At 48.0% G+C, this 20361-nt stretch overlaps 1 protein-coding gene across 8 annotated transcripts in view; it reads right to left on the minus strand.

Moving 5' to 3' along the window:
• Window positions 1–20361, minus strand: part of Dpp6 (dipeptidyl peptidase like 6) — an 851974-nt gene that overhangs the window by 61084 nt on the left and 770529 nt on the right. For all 8 annotated transcript variants that reach the window (XM_033764445.1, XM_033764449.1, XM_033764448.1 and 5 more), the window contains 3 exons: window positions 18348–18445; window positions 2536–2659; window positions 923–961 (listed from right to left, as the gene is read on the minus strand). In XM_033764445.1, the coding sequence (XP_033620336.1) occupies window positions 923–961; window positions 2536–2659; window positions 18348–18445 (261 nt within the window). The remainder of the gene's footprint in view (window positions 1–922; window positions 962–2535; window positions 2660–18347; window positions 18446–20361) is intronic.

Below are 20361 nucleotides of genomic sequence, written 5' to 3' on the forward strand. Positions count from 1 at the left end.
GACAGGGTCTCACTATGTAGTTGAGACTGACCTGGAACTCACTATGTAGCCCAGGCTGGTCTCGAACTCACAGTGATTCTCCTGCCTCAGCCTCCCGAGTGCTGGGATTACAGGTGTGTGCCACCATGCCCAGCCTTCCCATAGAATTTTAAGGCAATGTCCAGTGGGACAAAAAGAAAATAAGCTTCCCAAACTCTACCCTATTCTTTCTGATGCAAGAGTGTGAATGAGACAGAAAGAACCGAAGAAAAGAAATACCAGGCCTGAGGCTTTTCTTTCTGCAAGTTTAAACCAAAATAAATCATCACAGGTTGGTCTGCATATGCTTTTCACCATCACTTTGTTGTTTTGTTTTCGTGATGCTGTGGATGGAACCCAGGACCTCATACAGGCTGGACAAGTGCTCACCATTGGGCCACACCACCACACCCCCTGTTCCTTTCAGTCTCAAGCTCATAGGCCCTGTTCTAATGTGCCTTTCTGTGTCTGAGTAAGGGATAAGAACTCTGGGGGCAGTTTTCAGGAAGGGTCTGGCTGAGTCACACAGGCATCTACTTCAGTTTAAAACAAATAGGAGTATCAACCACATCTTCACTTTCTTTTACCATCACAGACTAGATCTGGGAAACCCATCATTTTGAATTCCCCCAAGGGCATCAACCAGCTGGGAACAGAGGTCTCTCCGAGCTCTCTGTGTGCGGCGCTGAGCTGTGATCTTCCCACTGCCTTCCAGGGGACACAGTTTTTGCAGGAGCCCGGGGCTTCCAGGGAAGGTGAAGATGGAACAGGAGCCCCACATCCTTATCTGTTGCTAGGATACTGTTCCTAGGTGACTGGAGAAGTGTCACAACCCTGGAAGGACCCAGTGGAGGGCAAGGGGGTCAGCTGGATGTGATGGTAAGGACCAGGAGGGGACAGTTACCTGTCTGTGGAGCCAGGCTTCACTTTCATCCTCATGTTTCTGCAAAAGGAAATAAGGGCATTAGTTCAGGGTTCTGCGTGCGCGATGTCTGTGACCAGTGGCACAGAAGGCAATTTGACTTCACCAGCACGGTGGCCGCACAAGCACAGGGTGGCTGGCACAGGGAGCAGGTAATCCTGCTCTGGTCTTTGTTCCTGATGTGGCTCAGAGCCCAACATTAGTGTCCTTGAACATGAAGAATGCTACTGTCCCCAACAACAAGGACAGTCCACTGCAGGAAGGAAGCCTGCAGAAGATGGTGGCATTTCTACCCCCTGGGGTCTCTATGGGCCATCACGTGCCCGCTTGGGGGTTCCCACTGGTGGCCCAGGTCCCTCAGAGGCAGATCACACTGTGGGAGTCCTGGGGTGTTGTAAACCACAGCTCTCTACTAGACTTTAAAAGCTGTATGATAGTGGATCTCCCAGAAGATCCTGGAAAGGCACACAAACAAAACAAAAATAAAACCCAAGCAGAGAACACAGCTGCTGGGCATATACAGTGTGTCCCAAGGTCCTGGGCCTCCCATGGTGACATCTGAACTGGCCTCCAGCAGGGTTGTGCCCCAGGCTCCATGTACAGGTTGGGCATGGAGGACAAGTGCCCAGGGATCACTTGCCACACCACCCCTGGGCCTCCTGTCTGTACGCTGCCTGCTCCTCTGTGTCTTCTGACACCCAGCAGAATAACCTGAATCTGCTCCAAGTGACTTAAAAGGGAAGAAAATCCCTGGTCAGCTCAGCAACATTACTACTAGGCACAAACCACTGTGACTTTCTGCCATCTCTAGGCAGCACAGGGAGAGCTGCTTTTCATAGCTCTTTAGAGAACTTGCTTACTGAGCCTGTCCCCTTCAAAGACCCACCTGAGGCTGTGGGTCAATCTTTCAAACTCCACACCAGCTGGCCTGCTTCTCAGGCCTTCAGGGACCAGGCAGGCTAAGGTGCCCAGGATCTGGGCTCCAACTTGCAAACCTCCTGCCTCAGCCTCCCAGAGGGCTGGGATCACAAGCATTTGTCACCATGCAGAGCTTCCAGCCTTTCTTTCATTCCTCTTCAATCCTGCTTTTTGTCTTTCACTTTCTTTCCCACATTTGCCTCCTAACTACACATCATCACTATACACACATCCCTGGTCTCCCCAGGATCTGCCCAATGGGAAGAAGTTACCTGGCTTCCCGTGGATGGATGAAGGTAAGAACAGAAGTTGTCCTGGAAGCCTAGTCTCCCACCTGAGCCAATTACCATCCCTCCTTGAACACCACCCAGGGAATAAGAGTGCTCAGGGACTGTGCAGCCGCGGGTCCATGGAAAAACCTCTAGCACTTTGAGGGTGCAGGTGAAGGTGCACAGATAGGGGCTCTAGGCCTAGGGGCTCCTCTGGGGTTTTCACAGTGGTACCAGATTTACCCACCAGGTGGCACCAAAACCAGAGGCCTGGACCCTTGGCAGCAGCTGCTAAGAGGCAGCTCATGCCCAAAAGGGCTCTAAAGGGGCTCTGAAGCTCATGCCCAAAGGGGCCCAAAGTGGCCACCTCGCCACTTCCTGCCTCTGTCTGGTCCCTTCCCATCGTACCTTTGTGCAGACCCCCGTGGTGGCATCGCAGAGGGTCAGGATGGACACGTTTTGCGCCCGGTTCAGCCAGGTCACAGCCACCTTGGTGCTGGTGGCCCACTTTACCATGGTGATGTAGTACTCCCTGCAAACATGGCAAGGCAAGAGTGAGCAGGGTGCCTGGGAGAGGGACATCACAGCCCAGCCTGGACCCAGGGCAGCCTGCAGTGAGAGTACACAGATGGCTGCCAGGCTCTGAGTGGGGGTCATGGAGGATACACATGGGCACAGAATAGGGAATGAAGTTACCAGCATGAGCTAGGGTTGGGCCTGAGTCCCGAGTCACCTGTCCTCCAATGCTTCTCACACCTGCAGGGCCAGGTGGCTGCATGGAGCTGCTCCTGGGCTGGAGGTCACACACCTGGCCTGTGGCACACACCACACCCACACACCACATCACACACAGCACTCTCCACTGTAGGCAGGCAGAGGGGGACACAGGAGAAGCAGGGGTCCTCAGATCTCAACTCTGCAGACCTGGCTGTTCCAGGCTCTCTTCTTTCTTCTCTCCTCTTCCTTAAAGACAAATACCCAGGGGTATCACAGATAATTAGGGAGATGGGTTCATGCTCTGGACTTCCAGTGACCTTGGTCTGAAACTCCCAGTGCTACATGCCTTCTGCCCAAACATGAAAATCCCCTGGGGCTCTGTGCCATCCTCTGCGAGTTCTCAAGACTTCTGGCCTCTGGTGATTAATTCCAATCTCCAGAGCCTTCCAAATACTGGCTTTAAAAAAATCCTCAATTTCATATTTAAGACAAAGAAGACAATGTCAAGAAAATAAGTGCTCAAAATGAACATCTTCAGGTGACTTCCCAAAATGTCCCATAAGCCCACTAACCCTATCCCAGTAAAGGTGAACCTTTTAGAGATGAGTGCCCAAACTGCAACTCCAAACCTACTTATTTACCTCAAAGTGCCAACACTGCAATTAAACTTTAATCCTGAAGTTTTAATTTAGAAAAAACAACTTATACATTAACATCTTTTGTCTTAAAAGAAAAACAACACATGGGCCATGGATTCTCCATCACTGACCTATCCTGTGTCTATCTGTAATAAGAGCTGCTATTCAAAATGACTGTGTTGTGGTCTTACAGGATTTTTATCACCACAGACTACAGCATATTCACTGGACAATTCCTAGCAAGCTGGGATGGAGCCTCCTCGCACCAAATAATTATTTGCACCAGAGGGGACTAAATACCCTGCTTAGTCCAAATTAGGACTAAGCCTCAGCAAACCAGGAAGCTAAGTTGCTGAGTCTCTCCTTTCCCAGGTCTACCTGTTAATCAGGGTTTTTGGCAAGTTACTCTAAATCAGGGTAAATATGCAAGCAGGATGAACACACCAGCTCTGAGCTGAAGGCTCTGACTCAGGGGGTTGCATGACTTGGGGCTGGTGGGCGTGGGGATCCCCTAACATGTTCTACTGCAGCCTGGGAAGCTTGCTCAGAATGCAAGAGATAAGGAAGACCCAAAATGTATACATAGAGAACAGGGCATTCAGGAGTCGCCCAACTCATGATCTAACCTTACCAGTCAGGAGCTTTCTGGAACATAGCCATATCTTGGATGCCATCTGTCCCCAGCCCGTACACACTGGGCCCTGGGCATGGCTCTGAAAGGCATCATGTCCTTTCTGCCACACTTCCAAAAGTCCTGATTTGCTATCAGCTTCACTGCCCCAAGAGTTGGGATGCATTCTCGTGACAGAATTGGTCATCTCTGAATATCTGCAGTTGTCACCATTTTTATTCACTTGGTTCTTAAAAGTATTTCAAGATCTGTGCCCAGATCTTGCTTCCTGTGGAACACTTTTTATTTTCAGGGATGTCCTGACTAATCTCCAAGTCTACCCTGGATGGAGGTTGCCAGTTTGCAAGGCTCAGGGGATGACTGAGTGCTGACAGTGACTGACTGGAAAAAGTTTCAGGAGCAGGATGCTCCTTTCTGGGACCAGGGAAGTGGCCTGTACCCAGCAGAGTCACCTCAAGTCACATGATAGCCTGCACTTGCACTGTATTACACCCTGCCTCTGTGTGTACTCCACGAAGGAGAAGGGACAGACTTTGGGACAAGGTTTTTCTTCATGTGCTTCACATGACTCAGAGACAGCCCCATTTCTGTTTCTGTTTGTTGAAAGCACTCACCCCATGCTTGGTTTTCATGGTGATCTTTTGTACAAATGAGCTCCATACAGGCCAAAAATGATCACGTTATTCTCAATTTTTCTGCTTTAATTTGGTGTCTTTTTTTTGGGAGGGGGTACCAGGGATCAAACTCAGGTCCTTGTGCTTGTGAGGCAGGTGGTGGAACCACTGAGCTAAATCCCCAGCCTCAGCTTTTCTGCTCTAATTTGGTATACAAAAAGCTAGAAATGGCAACAGAGCTTGGAGATACAGCTTCTCTTTTTGGCAATAAACTCCTTAGAAGTGGTTCTGGATCAGAGCACCAAGAAACACCACTTGGCTGGGTGCACTGGGTGGCTCAGGGTGGCACTGACAGCAATCGTTTGGCCCATGCAACCACCTAATCACTCAAGCTGGAAGTGCTTGGTCACAAACAGAGGGAAAGCTGCTGCCAGCCTGGAGTTGGAGTGAGGCAAGACATTCCCCTGGAGAGGCCAGGACATTAACCTGGAGAAGGCTGTAACTTCTGCCCATGGCGCCTACAGGGTGTCTTTCTCTGATCACTAGAATTCCTCCATTTAAACACAGGAAGTGCTATATACTCTTTTAGTTTTACTTTCCTAGTTTGATGTAGCATAAGGCACGTTGTATGGGGGACAAAAGTAATGGCAATAAAGAGGACAGGTGCATGTGGCCCAACTCTGCCAAGTTCCTGAGGAGCCTGGCCTGGAGAGATCCCCACTCACGATGAGGGGGCTCAGTGGGGCCAGGGCTCCCCTCTGGGCTGCTCACTTTACAGAGAACTCAAATGTTGGGTCTCTCCACTTGTATAATGTGAACTTAAAACACTGGTGTCATTTTAGAGTTTCTATGGTGATGAAATAGGAGAAATATTCCTCCAATCTTGAAATGATAACAAGACTCCACAGAGACTGGCGATGATGACATAATGAGATCTGCATAAGCGAATGCACATCAGGGAGTGCCCCGCCTCCAGTAGTGAGTGTGGGAGTCCACCTTGCCTGTGGCTTCCAGTCCTGTCGCTGAGCTCCAAACCCCAGGGCCCTTCGCCTGACTTGCCCTCTACTCTTCACAGTGTTCTCATCTCTTGCAGTGCTTCCTGATTCCATTGAGCGCACCCATGACTAGACTTGGTGTCAAAAAAAATTCATTAATTTTTAAGAAAAACAAGTCACCTTACAAAGACAAAGCGTTGGCATCCATGAGGACTTTGGAGATACTGTGCATTACAAAGAGGTGGCACTTTGTGTGGAGGGTTGTTCTGCTGCTGTGTACAGTTTTGCAGTCACAGCGTGTGCTCGTGGGAAGGAAATCCTAGGCTGGGAAGAGCCTCTCCCTCTGTTTCCTCCGTACCTCTGAGTGCTGGGTTTGTATCGCTCAGAATCAGGAAGCCAAACCTTCTCTAAAGGGTGTGAGCTAGGACTGTGGTTTTCACAAACTTGGCCCTGTGGTTTAGATGAGTGTCCCCCAAAAGGGCTGGTGTTAAAGGCCTGGTCTCAGATGGGGCCCAGTGGGAGGTCCTTGACTCACTGAGGCTGTTGTTTACAGGACCTGGATTCCTTTCCCTCCCTCCTTCCTGGCTGCATGTAAACTGTGTGCTCTGTGATGTCCCTGCTGTGATGAGCCACCCTCCCCAGAGGCCCAAACTTGCAGAGCCCTTGGAGTTGCACCTGCAGAACTGTGAACTCATACAAGCCCATCCTTATCTCCTATATTGCTGGGCAGCAGGTATTATATGAAAAGGAGCTACCTAGGGACCAGCTGACTAGAAGTGAAGGCAGAAGGATGTGAGCACAGCTTGCAGAGCAACATCAGGCTGGCACGGGCTAGCCTCAGCTCCAGGACAACATGGGCTAGCCTCAGCTCCCAGGCTGTACTGAGAAGGTCAAAGAGACCCTGGGGGCTGAGGGAGGGATCATGGTCATGCACACCCATCTCAGGTGCAGGAGGCTCTCCCTGTGGTTGGGCACTAGGCCAAAAAATTCAGGACAAAGAAAAGGGAAATCACTCTTAAAAAGTGAGAATAAAGGTCTATAACACAAGGTGTGATATAGGGGGAGGGTGGCAAGGACACAAAAACTGAAAATTAGAGAAATGAGCCTCAGGGAAGTTGAAGGCCTTCTTCAAAACAGAGGAAGCCTGGAAGCACATGGGTTCCCTCCTGTCTGAGAACCAAGATGCTTGGTGTGTGAGTCGGGGAAGGGACTCCCATAGTCCAGCAAATAACCTTCCCATAGAAACTCTGGGTTACATAGAAAAGAAATTCCACAACAACTCAGAAATAAGGAAATAGGTTTTGATTAAGGATTAAGATTTAGGCTGATCTGTAATTTCTCCTCTGTTCCACTTATATTGTTAACATCTCAATGTGTTTTTAAATGATCAATATCTTATTGTTTAAAAATAATTCTTCCTGAATATACCCTCTACTGACATAGGAAGGCAACTCAACATTAAAGTCTCAAAATTAAAAATTCAGCATGTTTAAAAAAATCTCTAAAATCGGGTCACCCGTAGGTAGTCATAAGCTACTATCAATTGATTACAAATGCAAGTAAGTTGTAAAGATAATATAAATATATTGGGTGAATATTTTGTAGAAGTATACATTTAGTAAATCTGGAAAAGATGAAAGATAAGACATATCACAAAATAATGAAGCAAGAATAATATTAAATAGATAGGAAAAGAAACATGTTTTTGGAATGGGAGAGTAAACATGGCAAACTTTCCAAAATAATAATCAGTTTGGGAAAAAGTGGATTTATTACATTTTTGCTTTATGACAGCAGAGGCCACACCCACCTTCTTCATCTGTACATTTTAATATTGGATGTAGTTCTTTGCACATGCTGAATGGTTAATTTTTTTTGTTTTGGTACCAGGGTTCAAACTTGGGACCTTGTGCTTGCAAGTCAGGAGGCAGCACCACTGAGCTAAATCCCCAGCCCCTGAATAGTTAATTTTTATTAAGTGAACTAATTTAATTCTGACAGTGGGACCAATGGGGTTCCTTTGGAGGGAGCATCTAATAAAATAATTTTAAAAATTCATACATAAGAAGAAGTCTACAATAAATCGCCAAGACCATTTCAAAAGGAAGAATAATGCAAGGGGGTTTGCACAAAAAGTTGCTAATAACATAATACAGCCTAAGGGCTACCTGGCTCTGCAGCACAGCAGTTTACATAAGAACAGAACACTTCCTAGGACAGCTTCATAGTTAATAAAGGTGTCATCCCAAGTGGTGGGCAGAGAAGACTTCTGCAACAAATGGTGCTACAAAAATGGCTTAATTGTTAAAAAATAAAGTAAACAAAGAACAAGTGTACATACCTAGTGAAAAAAAATCAAAGAAAAATTAATCATCGCCCAAGTAGTTATCTATGAGTAAGGGGAGGAAAATTATTATTTTCTATATTGCATAGATTTTTTTGAAATAAGAAGAGGTTCATTAAGAAACTATTGGAGGATTCCAATTTAAGTTGACAGAGAGGTCATATTTGCTTATTTCTTTTCCCTCCAGAAACCCAAATGCAATGATAATAAAGGAATAAATATGTATAAATCTACAATAAGGAAGCTAATAGAGCTCAACACACTCCTCTAAGACAGGAGCCAACGGAGATCAATGGGTAGATCTAGTGGGGGAAACAACACCCACTTCTGCAGAGCCAACACCAGAGAGAACGCTGGGGACCAGAGCTCCAGCCAAACATCATGCGATGGGAAATGGAAGCAGGAGCAGCCACTGAAAGTCTGTGGGCGAAACAGATGATGGATGAAAAGAAGCCCACACTTAGACACATCATCTCAAGATTTAAAAAATTCTCAGAAAGAAAAACTAGGTGATTTACAAAGGAACAAGGATTAGAGTAACATTGGGTTTCTCAGCAGCAGCGTTGCATGCTAGAGGCGGTGGAGCTCGACTGAAAACTTTGAGGGATGATGATTTTAAAAACTGTAATTCTACATACATTTGTAATTTTAAACAAACCCGAGAAAAAGGAGGCACTCTTCTAGCCAAGAACTCAGAAAGTTTATCCCCACACTTCTTCCTTAGGAAAGTGTCTGGAGGATGTGCTCCAGACAAAAGTAGGAGCATCTCAAGAAAGAGAACAGTGTGAAAGAGGCTAGGAAATGATTGCTCCAACCTGGAAGAGGGGTGTGGAGAGGTCCTCCCAATAGCACTGGCACACACGTAAAGACTATGTTGGAAAGAGAGTACTCAACAAACGACTTGGAGAAAAGGGCAACAATATCTGGTAGAATTTTTAAAAAGAGAGACAATCTGAAAAAATCGAATACTTCAAATAAGAATCAAAAACATTTTTCAACTGCACGCTCATCAACAGATGAATGGACAAATAAAATGTAACATTTATACATAATGGAGTACTAGTCTGCTATAAAGAAGGATAAATTTAAATCATTTGTAGGAAAATGGATGCACCTCAAGACCATAATGTTTAGTGAAGTAAATCAGACACACAAGCTTAAATATCATATGGTTTCTCTTATATGAGAAACCTAAAGTATAAATTAATTAAAGAGCAAAATAAAAGATAGATATGAGGAAATAGGAAGATAGTTTTTTTTTTATTTTTGCAAATGGGAAGGGGAACAAGAGATAGAATGGGGGAAGAGGTGAAGGGGAGGGGATGAAAAAAGAATTAAAAGGTGTTATGTTCATGTACCAACTCCCCATGATGAATACAATCATGCACTGCAAACGCGTAGTAATAAAAAATGGGAATAAAAAACCCTCTAGGAAAAACAAAAGTGGAGCAAAAACAAATGTAATCACAGGGCACTTGCTAGCTCTACCATGAAAAATAATTACCTACTTGTGAAAAAGTGGATGTTCTGCATTGCTTTTAATCTTTTAGACACAAACTGTGGAAACATAAGGAAGGTTTAATTTTGGCTCCAGGACAGAGTGTAAATGCCACCAACCTCATACCCTCTCCCACTCCAATGTTTTCTCACTGAACACAGGATGACAAAGGTTTCTGGATGGCAGGGACAGAAAAGGAACTGTAGAAAAGGGCATGGGGCTAATACTCACTTTACAAAACAGGGAGCTAAGAATTCCTGTCTATAGTTAATATAATATGAAACCAAACCCTCATGAGACTATTATTTTGGTTAAGAATGGCAACTCAACTAAAGCTGAAAAAAAAAAAAAAAGAATGGTAACCAATAGATAAAATAAAAAGCACCTCTTCATATTTTCTTTGAAAAAACAATAAAGGACCAAGTAAGTCACTTGGATTTTGTGGAGAAAAAATTCCCTTCCTGGAAAATCTATACTACAGTGCTTCAGGCTTGGGTGAGCTCTGTTCTTGCTGAATTCCATAAAAAGGACCTCTGTCCCTGCAGCCAGGTGGAAAGGATATCCTTAGGTTCCAGTCTTTCTCCTGGCAGGGCCTTTTCCCCAGGAGATGGCAGGCTCAGAGTGTTCCTTTTAGCCCACAACCCTCCTGAGGGGTCACTATTGAGGTGGTCACATGCCCTTTCCACCCCAGGCTGGGTCTCTAGGCTGGGATGCAGTCCCTCGCAGTGAGCACTGTCCTCTCCAGACCAGAAGCTCAGGGCCTGAGTGGAGCTCACAGGCAGCTCCAGGCTCACTGCCCATTCAGGCGATGGAGAAACCAGGTCCAGCAGGGCTTTCTCCAGCGCTAGCCCTCCTGGAGGGCCAATTCAGCCCTTTCCAGTACTTAGGATCAGGCCTGGCCTCTCTCCATCCCTCTGCATGATCCCATGGTGACAGGGCTGGGGGCTCCTGCAGACAATGCAAGGGGAGAGTGCAGAGCATAACGCACCTCTTCTTACTGCCCTCCACCCTAGGCCAGGCACCCACGGGACTCTATACAGCTCTTGCTCCCCAAGTCTCACTATCTCTCAAGGGGGGACTGGGAAGTGCTGATTAGAGGGAGAATCTGTAGGGATGTCAAACCAAGAAAAAGCTCGCCTCGAGTGAACCATGCATTGTTTTGGACAGGTCATGCCCAGAGGAGGCACAGATCCTCATCTGGGGCTTGCAGAGGAGGAGGAGCATGGGAGACAGTCCCATGTGCCATTTGGCTTTGAACACATACATATTGGGAAGCAGATAGGCGGCTTCAGAATAGAGAGAAATTTGGCAACAAGGAGAGAGGAAGCAGGATGTGAAACAATCATTTCTGAAGAAGACAGGGCTGGAGCTTGGTAGTGAAAGAACTCAACATCACAAGAATGGATTCAATGGTGAGATGGTGAGATGGAGAGGCATGGAGGCATTGTGGTTGTCACACAGAATAACTGATCATATTTTGACAATCACCAAAATTGTATTTTAAAAAGAACACAGTATAAAATATTAGCAGGAAGCAATGGTGTGAATATTACTTTGTTCTAAAGTACTGGGTCTGCTCACAAGCCCACTAATTAATTCAAAGAGCACTGAAGAAGTACTTGGTGTGTGGTGAGCAGACGGGCTGCAGGAATCTCACTGCTTGGAAGGGAGATGGAGGAGCAGACTGGCTGCTCCAAGGAAGAAAGTGGACTTGGCCTCCAGCACATGGGAGGAGTGCTTGTGAAAGCACAGCCTGGCTCTCCAGTCAAAGGTGCCTTCCCATCAGAGTACACGGCTCTTCCTGGCCAGCCATAGATGAATTTTTTATTAGTCCATTTGTTCATCATGAAATATTGACTCCCTAGGATAAGTGCCATGTCACGACCAAACTCTGGTGAAGGTTCTGACAGTTGTGTGGCAGCCAGGGGCCAGGGGAGCAAAAGCCAGTTTGTGTAGTGAAAGGAGAGTCTGCAATTAACTTTAGCTTTTTAAAAAAAAACCAATATTTATTTTATGGATCAAGTTGGGACAGAAAAATACCGCAAGAGAGATATTCAAAAGGATGTGATTTAGCAGGGGAATGGTAGCTTTGAGCAAACTGAAGGGACACAGAACACCAGAGTGGTCTGGGCAGTTACAGAACTGCTGCGGATGGAGTGCCCTTCACAACACAGAGAAATCGTGACTGTGAGACCTATTATTCTTCCATGTTATCCCCAGAATTTCACTTTCAAGGTAGGCACAGAGCAGGAACAGACCATGTCTGTCTATATTGGGGAAGGGCCACAGTTCAGGGCCAGCGGTCAAGATGTTGGAGGGGATGGGAGCGAGTGTCACAGAGAGCACACCTGAGCCGGTGTGGGTGCAGTCCTCAGTCAACAACATCAATCCTTTGAACATGGAAGGATCTTCTGAACAGGAGTGTCAGGGACCCCATGGTTTCCCTTCTGCAGGTCTCCATTCCCACACACTCAGACCCTATTTGTTCATCAGATTGTCTATCTATCCATTCATTCGCCCTCCACCTATCCATCATCCATTCATAGTCCCCATGCATCCATCATCTATCCATACATCTATCATCCATTCACTCATCTATCCATTCATTCATTTATCTATTTATTTATCACCTATCAATCCATCTGTCTATCCCCCTTCAACATCCATCATTCATATCTTCATATGTGCACCTATCATCTATCCAATCATCCATCGTTTGCCCATCCATCCACCTCTCCACCTAGCTACCCCTCATCCTCCATCCTCCATATATAGCCTTTATCTAGTCATTTATCCATCCACCCATTCATCCATCGTCCACCCATCCACTTTTTGTCTGTTCATTCATTCTTCATCTACCCAGCATCCATCTATTCATTCATCTCACTATCACCCTCCATCCACCTAGTCACCCACACAGTTCATCTGCCCACTATCCATACATTATGGATTGGACATTTCCAGTAAAAATTCTGGGTGTCACAAGAGGATATTCTAGATGTTTTCTGCGTCCCTGAAGGTTTTTTCCATTGTCTCCATCTGGATGGAGTACCCACCCGGATGGGTGGCACCAGGAGGCTCTGCTTGCCCCCTGAGAGCACTGGCAAGAGGTCAAGAAAGGGGAGAAGGTGGGTATTTACTTCTGTGGCTTCTTCCTTACTATCCTTCCATCATTGGCCCAATATCCCAGCCCAGAGGTGACACATTCCATGTAGATCTCTACCCTTGGGACCCAATTACTATACCTCCCTGTTGCCCTTTAGGACAGAGAAGATGACAGAGACTTAGCTACAGCAGCCCCTGGCTCCCCCTACCCCATCCACTTGCCTCTGTTTAAGGACCTAAGAAAAGAAACCATTTCCTGCCATAGCACCATAGCACCAGCTAGCAGGAACTCCTTTCACCAGGTGCTGGCTCCAGATAGTCAGCCCGGACTAGCATCACTGAGCCTGTACAGTGCCAGAGAGGAGAACTGAGCCTTGTGCACTCATAGCCAGAAAGGCACTGTGATGCCAAGGAACCCAGAACCTCCTCTTGCAGACTGGGACCTGAAGGGTGGCTGCGGGGCTGAAGCAGACCAAAAGGTCACCTGGCTCTACAATGAGTGCCTTGCTGATGCCCAGAGGCAACATCTCCTCAATGCTTTCCCAGCTGTGACTCGCTGAGCTCAGACCACAACTTTCCTCGGCCACACCAGGCTCTGGCCCTTGGCCACATGCTCAATGGCACCTTTCCTTAACCTTCTAGGCTGGGTTGGTATGTGGTGCCCTCCCTTTCTGCTCCTGGCTCTGGCTGTGGCTCTGGTTCCCTCCTGCTTCTCAGCTTCTGTCACCCCCTCCTGCCCTGTGCATCTCCCTCCTGGGCATCCCTTACTGTATGTGCTGTCCTCCTGCTTTCAACCAGAGCTCACACTCTGCATCCTGTGTTCCTGCAGTGTCTGAGGGCTCACAGCACCTACTGGGCACCTCTGCTCTTCCATCCCAAGTGAAGGCATTGTGAGGAAGGGGGTGGCTCGACCTTGCTTCACTTTGGGACATGAAGGACATTTGAAAGACCCTACTACCTCGATAGGCCACACCCCAATGAAGGAAAGCAGGAAGGAGAAGGATATTGCCTGTGAACCCCAAAGTCTAGATCCATGCACCTGGATATCTGAGCACAAAAGGAAACATGGTGGGTTAGAGGTGGAGGTAGAGGTAGAGGTGGTAGAGAAGGTTTAGATGGTGGAGAGGAGGAGGCAGCAATGGTGGAAGGTAGTGATGGTGGCAAGGAGGTGGTGGCGATGGTAGAGGTGGAGATGGTGGAGAAGGTTTAGGTGGTAGAGGTGGTGAAGGTGGTAGAGGAGGAGGTAGTGGTGGTGAAGAGGGTGATGGTGGTGATGGCACAGGTGATGGTGGAGGAGGAGGAGGAGGAGCAGGTCATGGGGCTCAGGCCTCAAGTACAAGGACCTCATTGCCCTGCAATGTCCCCTCCTCTGATGACTGTACCTTCCACTTGTAGTAAGGATGAACCAAAGCATCATGTTTGATTTACATTGGAAAGTGGCTAACTTTTATATCTGAGTCAGATGTCGTATGTATGTCACGGGCATTATCTAGGAACTGCCAGCTGTCCAGGAACTGGCAGCAATCTAGAGTCACTAGTGCCATTGTACAGTGGGGAGCTGTGTGCTGGATATACACAAATGGGCCACTGAGGTCCCTGTGGACCTGGGGGTGGGGAGCAGAGAGGGAGCAGAGCTCTATATCTTTGTTGTCATCTGTATTGATACAGCTACATCTGTCTCTATGTCCATATCTGTATCTATAGATGTGTCAGTCACGAGTGTCTTTACCTATATCAGTATCCATGCACACCCATGTCTATATCTGTATATTCATAGCTATATCTAGGAATATCAACAAAAGCCTCAGCCTTAATATTTACACCTGCATCTACACTTATGTCTGTATCTGTATACTATGCAGGTCTATATCACAGTGCCATCCATGTAAAGGCATTAGCCCATACACAAACAACAATCCACATCTACGCAGAGGAAAGTGAGGTACCAGCTCAGGCCCATGATGGGGGCCTGGAAGGGGGAGCAAAGCTGAGACAGAGCAAAGTGGTAAGATGCACGCAGCCTTGCTGGGCCCAGCAGTGGCGCTGTGACCAGCCCTGAGCAGCTCTGAGGCCTTTGGCACTTCTGATCAAAGTAAACAAATGGCAGAAGAGGTGCGCAAAGCCTTTCATGTGCAGCCATGGGCTGTGGCTGGTTGGGGCTGTGAGCCAGGTGCCCAGGTGCAGAGCCGTTTCTCTCCTGGGCTCCATGATTCATTTCCCTCCTGGCATTGCCAGGCAATCAGGACAAGAGTCCAGGACTGGCAGCTTTTACACTTGAACGGGATATTTGGAGGGGAGTAAAACACACAGCACCAGGCGACATGCTTCAGAATGATATTCGGGGTGTCTACTACATCTTAATTCAACATCCAGCTCAGCAGTTCCAGAAAGGACTAAGGAGAGCAGTGCACACACACGTTTGCTCTATCAGCACAGCTGGGTGCCATGTGGAACTAGCGCTCACAGCGCGGGTGGCACATGATGATTTTCCCCATTCTTTCACCTGATTGCATTCTGGACAGGTTTCCTGTAACTAACTGTTCTTGACCTGAGGAGGTGTCTTGCCTTTACCCACCAATGTCGAGCTCAGTTGTAGAGGAGCGCCGTTCTCAATTCTCTTTCACATAGTGCAGTTGTTCTCTAAGACAGTTTCTCCTGGATTCGAGGTCCCTGGAGAGCTGTTCCAAGTACTTCCCACAGCTCCCTACCAGAGCCCCTCTGGCTCTTAGTGACCAATGGCCTCCAGCTCTTGCAGCTTTCTGGACAGTGAGCTCCCCACAGAAGAGGCCACAAACTCTGGATCTCCCATGTGCCCGCAGCCAAGGCCCAAGTGGAGGAACTTGAAAGCCCTGACTCAATTTGCAGTGTTATGGGAGGCCCTAAGGAGCAAGGGCTGGGCTGGACCAGAGCTGTGGGCATTCAGGCATCTCTGCATCGACCCTTCCTAGACGTCCAAGGCATATTTAGTATAGGACTTTAACACCTCCCACCTCCCACCTGCCTGGGGATGGACTAGCAGAGACAGGCGGCTGGGGATGGCTGCCTTGGGGCAGAGTCATTAGCTCTCTAGGGGCTCTCCAGGGAGGAGGAAGACAATTCTCAAGCAGGGACAGAAAGGCAGCAGCCAGCCCTTCACAGAGCACTGGGGTTCTGTGCCTGGTTTGCCCTGTGGGGACCATGCTTAGACTTCCACTGGAGCAATGAGAGTCAACAGCACCTTACTGAGTTCTTCAGGGGTCTCAGACACTGGGCAGGGCCTGGGCCCTGAGATGAGGACAGCAGATGCCACTCATTCAAAGTAGGTGCCTGAGTTTTGCCTTTTCCTGACTGATGCCTTTTGTGGCCTCTTTTTGTGAGGCAGGTAGAAGTCATTAGTGGCTAAACACTTAAAATGCTCTGTTCTTAGAAATGAGCAAGGGCCACTGAAGAAATTCCAATTTTCAGAATTTGAAATAAGATGTTGCTGATGAATGTTCAGTTCATTTATTCATTCGGCAAAAATGTATGGAGTTAGGACCTCGTGCCAGGCCCTACTGCAGAACTAGAGGTAGCTAGGCAAATGTTTTATGTTGTAGCAGGGCTGGGAAGGGAAACGAGTCAGCCTTTCACATCCACCCACTTTCCATTTCCAGAGTGAATAAACTGAGAATCCCAAACATTAAAAAAATAAAAATTGCATCTGTACCAAATACACACTGGGTGGGCTCAGGGCAGAGGTGGCACTGCACTGCTCAATGCTCAGGGCAGCTAGAGGTGGAGACTTACCAGGCCCACTGTGCTGAGGCTGAGAGACTGAGACCAACACCGTCATCTCCAGAGAGGTGGCCTCCTCTGCACCATCTGCACGCCCTGCGCATGCCTCTGAGCACATCCTGGCTTATAACGATTTGTTCAGGGTCTGTGGCCCTTTTCTCCTCATAAGCTCATGTGCCACTCACCACTAAAGTCTTAGTGCTCAGTTTCACGACTGGCACATACTAAATGTCTGCTCATTGATTTCTGATATATCTGTTCTCACTTAAAAAAAAAAATCTCAAGGATGTGTGACAGAGAAGCAGTAGGAAAAGGTGTGAGATCAGTGCATCACAAACTCATGTTGTGTATGAAGTGCATTACTGCCCTGAGCTGAGAGAATTAGAGCAAGGGGAAGACCTGAATCCTGGCACCTAGACTTCAAGTCCTCACTGAAGCTAATTTTTCATTGTCCTTGAAGCTAATCATGCCTGCGGAAACAGCATCACCAAATTGACTAAACGAGACTTTCAATTAACTCAAACAGATGGCTGAAATTTTCCAGGTGACTTTCCATATTAATTCAGCAAGTTGGCTGGACCAGGCCCCAGGAGGTTGGAAGGGATGGGCTGCGAGGCACATAGTGAAATATGTGGATCTTCAGGGGAGAAGCCAAGGCCATAATCTCAACTTTGCTTTATTGCAGTGAAAGAATCAGAAGCCAGGTTGATTCAACATCCCCTAGCCAGTGTGAGGTAAAGACCGTCTGCCCTGGGATGTACTGGCAGAGACAGGTGGCTGGGGATGGCTGCCTTGGGGCAGAGTCATTAGCTCTCTAGGGGCTCTCCAGGGAGGAGGAAGACAATTCTAAGCAGGGACAGAAAGGCAGCAACCGGCACTTCACAGAGCACTGGGGTTCTGTGCCCGGTTTGCCCTGTGGGGAGCATGACATAGGTTTCCACGGGAGCAATGAGAGTCAACAGCACCTTACTGAGTTCTTCAGGGGCCTCAAGCACTAGGCAGGGCCTAGGCCTTGAGATGAGGACAGCAGATGCCACCTCAGGAAAACATCACTCAGAGCACCAAGCATCCTTCTAAGGCAGGCCTGAGCTATCAGGGCCCTGCCTCCTGTCCTTTGGGTAGCTTCTAACAATGACGAGTTCTGGGGCTGAATCATGAAGACCCAGGCTAGCTGTATGGCAAAATGTGGGTTGGATATTTTCTAAGGAGTTATTCTTCACTTAAACAGCCTATTTATGGAATCACAGGGATTTATAAATGAGGGTATTTCTGAGTCACATTTGCCCTTTTTCTGAGTCTCCTATCAAGCACCCCCACAGAGAAAGGCTCAATGATGACACAACTGGGTCAGGGTGGTATAACCAGACCAGATGCTTGGATTTGGGGGGCAAAACTAGCTGATATCAGACCATGCCACTCAAATAGATCTTACTCAGTTGTTCCAATTTAACCAAAAATCTACTCAAACCTGAAGTCGAAAGCAACATGCCAATAATGTGAATCGTTTCCACCAACCGCAGTTATTCCGTGTGGCATCATTAGAATAGAACTCAATACACAGGTGCTGGAGCTGGCCAGGAAAAGAAAGCCACAGGAATGCTGCTCTAATTTACAGAGGGTCTGGCTGTGTGGGTTTTCACGGGAGGAAGACCTGCATCAGGTCACCTCACAGATGTCACCCTGGGCGGCCCAGCCTCTGGGGATTCTATGCTCCTGGTGTTAGCTAAGCAGCAGTACCTGTTGACTGGCTAGTGTTTCGTTTTCTTCCCTAGAAAACCTAATCATTCAGCAGCAAGGAAGACTTTTGAAAATATACTTATTTATTGGTTGTCTAAATCAGTAGCAAAAAAAATCTGACCCTGAAAAGACTGTGGAAACTGTGTACTAGGATTCTTTTCTGACCTATCAGAGGGGAGGGGACAAACCTCATCCGAGCATCATCAGGTGGCATCATCTCCAGGTCGTGGGTGGGTCCGTTTAGGCCGATGACGTGGAGGGAGATGCTGGGGTTCTCACTGCCCGCCTGCAAAAGAAGGAGACAGAGATGAGAGTAAGTGACCTTGTGCTGGAGATCGCCCTGGCTTTGCAGAATCTTCCCCAGAAGACTCCTGTGTGGGACTCTAGCAACTTTGGGGCTCAATGCTACGGAGAGAAATTCAGTTGGATAACAGATTGGTCATACACAGAGTTTTAAGAAGGGCAAAGGAACAATTAGGCCAGTTCCTTTCTTTCCAAGGAACCCCTCTTCACATTCCATCTACTGGCTCAGTCTGCCATTTTGATCAAGCTGTCTACTGGCCTTGGGGAACCACATGGGAGGAGAAAGAAAACTTCACAAGTGGAGAGAAGATGATGTCTCTGGGGGTGGTGAGGGAGTGGTGTGGGACACTGATCAAGGTGTCATGGCCCAGGGAGGGAAAGAGAGGATCCTGTTGCAAAGAGCCAGGACACCATTCTGTTCCCTGCTGCCCTCCCTCTGGGTAACAAGTGCTGGCCTAGATGGATCTGGGGGAAGATGTGATAATTCCTCACCAGGGGATGGGGCAGGGCTGATATTCTCCCTCCAGCTCTACACTTGTAACAACCACTCAGGACTGGGGAGGAAGTCAGCCCAGAGCCAGGTAGGTTCCCTGACTCCAGGATCTGATTTGGGAGTGGGTGGGAGCAACAGGGCAAAGGGTGTCCGAATTCTGTTGGTTAAGTATGTTGCCTTTCTATTAAAATGTAGATCCCCTATGTCCTGAGCAACCTGGAGCAATCTGAGCCTCTGTCTCAGAGTTTACTGGAAAACGAAAGGTCCCACTAGATGTCAGGTGGTCACTCCTAGATTTAGGGAACTCCTGTGAGGGGTCACCATGGAAACCAGTCCATCGCTGGGCAGTCAGATAAATGGCAGGCAACCACATGCCGCTGCTGCTGCTCTGTGTGTGTGTGTGTGTGTGTGTGTGCGCGCGCGCGCGCGCGTGTGTGTTTTGGGAGGATGCAGAAGGATTAACCTGGTACCCCCTACTAAACTGGGCATCCAGCTAACCCTGGACTCTGGCAAGTAATATAGGGCTATATCCAATCAAGATTGGTAGAAGATGAGGGGAAGGAACACCACTCTGTCAAAGGCAAATCCATGTTGTGTGCTAGATGGACTCAGATGGGACTAAGGAGAGACCAAGCTGAGGCCTCTGGGGACCTATGTGTCTCCACTCTGCATGGAGGGTTTCCCATGGATAATGGTCACATGAACAAAGCGCTGCTCAGACAGGTCTGCAATACTAGTCCCTCTGGACTGCAGTGTCACCTCAAATTCACATGCTGAAGCCCTGCTCCTCCGTGTGGTCCTATTTGGAAGTGGGTCCTTTGAGGGATTGGGAGGCTGGGGTCCACATGATGGGATTAGTGTCTGTACCAGGAGTGTGAGGCATCAGGGCCCTCTGTCTTGCACCATGTGAAGAAGACACAGTGGAAGCCATGGCATGCAAGCCAGGAAGGGTGCCCTTGCCAGGAATGGATCAGCTGGATCACCCTGAGCTCAGATGCAGCCTGAAGCTGTGAGAAACGAGTTTTTGCTGTGTAAGTGGCAGGGTCTGTGGATATTATTTCGGCAGCTGGAGCCCATGGAGCTCTTTCCTGGCCTGTGGCTCTAGGAACCTTGTTCACCCCTTTATCTCAGTCTTATTACAGCTTCTTTTGTGTCAACTGTAGGCTGGCAAGTGTGGTGCTCCCAGGGCATAAGAAGGTACAGAAGGCAGTGGGTCTGCACCAACACTGTCTGTGATGCGGGTCTGTGTTTCCTTGGAACAGGCTTGGGGAGCACCAAAGTCCAGCAGCAGGGCTGAGGTTTGGTTGCCTGGGGGCCTAGCAGCAAGGGCCCACGTTCATTAACCTGGTGGTCTTGGGGCCAACTAGAGAGGCCAGTGGGCAGACAGCTCTGTGTGTCACACTCCC

The sequence above is a fragment of the Fukomys damarensis genome, unplaced genomic scaffold (genome assembly GCF_012274545.1).
Source record: "Fukomys damarensis isolate Sample0158 unplaced genomic scaffold, DMR_v1.0_HiC HiC_scaffold_16, whole genome shotgun sequence".
In the NCBI taxonomy this organism is placed as follows: Eukaryota; Metazoa; Chordata; class Mammalia; order Rodentia; family Bathyergidae; genus Fukomys; species Fukomys damarensis.